This window comes from Tupaia chinensis, unplaced genomic scaffold (assembly GCF_000334495.1).
Source record: "Tupaia chinensis unplaced genomic scaffold, TupChi_1.0 Scaffold000042_2, whole genome shotgun sequence".
NCBI classification, from domain to species: Eukaryota; Metazoa; Chordata; class Mammalia; order Scandentia; family Tupaiidae; genus Tupaia; species Tupaia belangeri.
In genome coordinates, this window is record NW_006159498.1 from 603,134 (window position 1) to 607,320 (window position 4,187).

The following is a 4,187-nucleotide window of genomic DNA, read 5'->3' on the forward strand; positions in this document are numbered from 1 at the left end:
GGGGAGTTGTATTGTCTGGAGGACCCAACTGCGTCCCCTCGCTGTCAGAGGCTAGCAGGGTCTGGCCACACAGTTGCCATCTGAACTCTCAGCTCGTGGCATCTGTAGGGCCCTCACCCCCAGAGCCCCTTTCTCAGCACACATGGCCTGGGGCAGGGCTGGCTGGCCCTCAGGTATATTTCGTTTGTCCCATATGGGAGGTTTTTTGTTGTTGTTTGGAGAGGTTTTTACTATAGGGCACGTGCTCGCCAGAAAGACAGAGCCAGAGAGACAGAAAGCGAGAAATCACCCCCTGGGGGGGATGGCCATGCCGCAATCCCTTCTCCATTCTCCTCTGGGGATCTTGGGCATGCACGTACATGCGCCCAGCGTGAGTTTAAGCCACTGGGTCCGGTACGCGAACCATGGTCGACTACGTGGGAGTCCAGCGACATAGCTATTGCACTAACTGCTGGTTTCCCCATATGGGAGTTTTTAAAGCCTGGAAGTCATTGATAACATTGAAGATCAGGTGATTTCACATTAAAATGGGGCTTCCCAGCTTGCCTGGAACAGGAACTCTGGCTGAGGTCAGGCCCCTGGGTCATTCCGGGCCTGCTGCTCCCTGCCACTTTACAGCAGGCCCAGAGTATTTCCGCTTGCAGTCACTGCTGTGTGGCTTCTGCTCAGACTGTCCCATGCCTCTTCCCTTGGGCTGTGTGTCCTGCATAGATGCCCCTCCTAGGTGACAGGGACAAGCCAAGGGACGGACTGTGTCAGACCAGAGGTATGCCAGGATGTCTGGGCAGGGTTGGGAAGGAGACATGGGTTGGAGGGGAGCCCTAGAGAAGGGGCCTAGAAGTTGCTTTTCCCAGCAAGCACACCCTGGCTGCCTCACTGCCCATTGATTGCAGGAGCCCAGCGTCCCCACAGATCCCAGTTGGCACTGCCACTCACCATGTTCTGGGTCTTGGGCTGTGGCTTTGGGTCACATCTGGGCTCTAGACCTTCTGTGACTTACCCCTGGGCCTGTTAGGGTCAGAGCCCTGCCCAGTGGCTGTTTCAGATGCCAGACCCCCTGAGTGGGGGTGGCAGGAGAGGTGCCTACACCAGCTCTCACGTCCGGCCCTCTGCCAGGCCAGCAGTCATGTTCTGTGTTCTGGACCCAGACCCAGCTTGCCTGTGTTTATGAGGCCTAGGGTCAGGCCTGTGCCTGCTGTTGGCTGACACTTGGGGCTGGGTGCCATGACCCCATTTCCTGGCCCGTGCCACGGCGGGTCGGGTGCTTTTGCCTGATGGAGCTGCCCAGGTGGCTCTGCCTGAGGCAAGGAAGACTGGCCTGACCTGTCAGAGAAGCCAGGCCTGCCCTCTGTGACTTCCTGCCCCCTGCCCCCAGCGCCTGAGTCAGTGGGCTGGGTGGGGTGAGGGCGGCCAGGTCAGTCTTCTTCAGAGGTTGGTTTAGAACAGGTGGGCCATCAAGGCATGGTGGAACCCCCAGACCTGCTCCCCAGTATCTGCCAGGGCAGCAGAGAGGCCACAACAGAGGGACCCCTGGGACAGCCGTGGCGCCCAGCCTACTTGCTCTCAGCCTCTGCCCCGAGCCCCTTTCCTCTCATCCCCACGCCTCTCACCCTGTCCCCACACAGCAGCCAGTGTAGTCGGTTATGTCCCCTTTGCTCCAGGTACTCCATCAACCCAGCCTCTGTGGCACAGCCAGTAGCCTGCCAGGCCCCAGAGCTGGAAGCCACAGGCCGACCTCAGTTCAAGCCCCTGGTCATGGGCCCGAAATCACACCTGGTGTGCACACACCCCCGCGTCCTGGAGCGCTGGAGGCGGGGCCCACGTGTGCCCGAGCCCTGTGGCCTCTCTCTCTCCCTGTACCTGCACATGCCCTGTCGTGAATGAAAAGGGACACAGGCCTTCAGCGTTTCACTGCTCCTTCACCAGGGCAGACGCCCACCCCAGCCCACCGCTGCTGTGCAGGCCACCGGGCACATTGTCCTGTTCCTCCGGTAGGCCGCACACCCCCTGCCCGGGATGTGTTCGACACCTCCATGACTTCAGGTCATGGGAACGTGGCCCAACCATGACCGAATCCCCTCCCCGCCTCGTGTCCTCAGAGGCCACGTTCTTCATGAGTGTATCTGTGGGTCGTGTCTGCCTCTGGCACCAGGCTGTGACTCCCTGAGGACAGATAGGTCTGTCACGCCCACCTCGGGTCACACCTGCAGACTGAGCCGAGGGCAGGCACCAACTCACCAGGAATGAATGAAGGGACAAGTGAGTGAGTGACAGTCCTCTTAGAGCCACCAATGGGGACCTGCTTCCGGCCCACTGGAGCCAGTGTTGGCGTGGGGCACCCCAGGCCACACCACCTTTTGGTCCTCACTGCCCTCCACACCACAGCAGACGACAGTCGGGCCAGGCTGAGAAGACAGAGCTAATCTCGGCAGCCAGGCTGAGGTAATTAGGGGCCTGTGTTACTCACAGGTGACAGCCCAGGGTGCTCCAGGCAGCCGTGGAGACACCCAGGACCCCACCCACTTGCAGTGTGCTCTGTGGCTCCAGGCAGGGAGGCAGGGAGGCAGGGGAGGGGGCTGCTAGACTCTTGGCTGCCTGGGTGAAGAATGGAAGCAGCTGTGCTGACCGGTGACCTCTGCCTGCCTGGACCACAGTGGGGTCAAGCTGTGTCTTAGGGTGAGTGTCCCCAGAGACAGGGAATGAATCTAGGAGGGAGAAGCAGAAACAGATAGGCCTGACGGAGTACTCCCGGGCCTCCATTCTGAAGAGCTGTGGCCCGGAGGCGGCGCTGGTGGGTCCGGGGCTGGGAGGGGCCAGTCTCTGGGCAATGGCCCCTAGACAGTGACGGCCTGCCCTCTGCTGGGACCAGAGTAGGGATGGGAACACCGCGTCTGGCAGCTTAGCCTGGCTGAGCCCTTGGAGGGCAGGGACCCCAGCAGCTGGTGGAGGCGCTAGACTCTGGTCAGCGTGGAAGGGCGTCCTGGTCCGAGATGTCATCAAGGCCCAGGGAGTATGAGGTGACAAGTGGATGGTCCCTAACAGTGCAGCTCTGGAACGGCCAGGCTGCTGGGAGCCGCCCATCCACCGGTGGCACCAGGTCAGGTTGGGGAGGCCCGTCCCTGGCCGTGCTGGCCTGCTGTCCCGGCTGGCACACAAGGGTCAGGGATATAGATGTAGGTGGGGTCATCTGTCCTTGGAGGAGCCGTGGTGGAGACTGAGCCTGGGTCTGTGTGGCATAATGAAAGTAGGCGGACAGGCCTCAGGGCAGGCTGGATGCCACAGGAGGGGCCACGGTGGTACCTGTCAGGGCCCGAGGCCTGCAGCCCTCCTGCTGCCCCTCCCTGCAACCCGCCCTCTGCCATCTCCCCCCAGGTCTCTGATGCCCCTGCTCGACTCGGACTCCGGGCTCCTGGTCCTGGCAGCAAAGGTGACTGAGCAGCTCTGCCCACCCACCCTAACACCTCCATCTGGCCTGTGGGGCAGCGCCATCACTTGTAGCCCCCCAGGAGGAGGGGCTAGAACAGCACAGTCCAGCCCTGAGAGTCCTGCACCAGGCCTCCACGTCTTCCCTGGGAGGCTGCGGGGCAGCAGTGTCTGCACTGTCGGCACCCCACAAACCCTGGCGTGACCCTCCTGCTCACACCATGCACGGGAGCAATGAGCTGGGGGACTCAAGTCTCCCAGGACTCAGCTTGGTGCCCAGCGTGAGGTGGACCCCAAGTCCTCATGGGGTGGAGGGGGAATGGTGCACTCCCCAGGCCCTGCCTAGACCACCAGCATGTGGCCGGGGTCAGAGCTCAGGCTGGGCTGTTTCAGGGCGAGAGGCAGTTGTGCTGCTACGAGGTGGCTCCACAGCAGCCGGCACTGAGTCCAGGTGAGCCCTGCTCCTCCTGCTCCTGCTGCTCCCCTCCTCCCCTCCTCGCCCCTCCCCTGCCGCCCTGACCGCCCTCCCCTGTGCTGGCACAGTGACTCAGTGCATCCTGGAGAGCGTGCTGCGGGGGGCGGCGCTCGTGCCCCGTCGGGCACTGGCTGTCATGGGCTGCGAGGTGCTCCGTGTCCTGCAGCTGAGCGACACAGCCATCATACCCATCAGCTTTCATGTGCCCCGCAAGGTAAGGGGGTGCCTCTGGGGGGCTGGGGGGGCACAGGCCTGGCCTCATGACTGCCCGCCACCTGCCCCAACGCCG

General features: G+C 62.6%; 1 protein-coding gene across 5 annotated transcripts in view; it reads left to right on the forward strand.

Moving 5' to 3' along the window:
• CORO7 (coronin 7) overlaps positions 1-4,187 on the forward strand; it is a gene marked incomplete at its 5' end in the record, with an annotated part of 59,578 nt that overhangs the window by 44,249 nt on the left and 11,142 nt on the right. For all 5 annotated transcript variants that reach the window (XR_003549917.1, XM_014589228.2, XM_014589234.2 and 2 more), the window contains 3 exon segments: positions 3,373-3,427; positions 3,817-3,874; positions 3,967-4,112. Coding sequence is in view for 4 of the 5 variants with exons in the window: in XM_014589228.2 (XP_014444714.1) it covers positions 3,373-3,427; positions 3,817-3,874; positions 3,967-4,112 (259 nt within the window).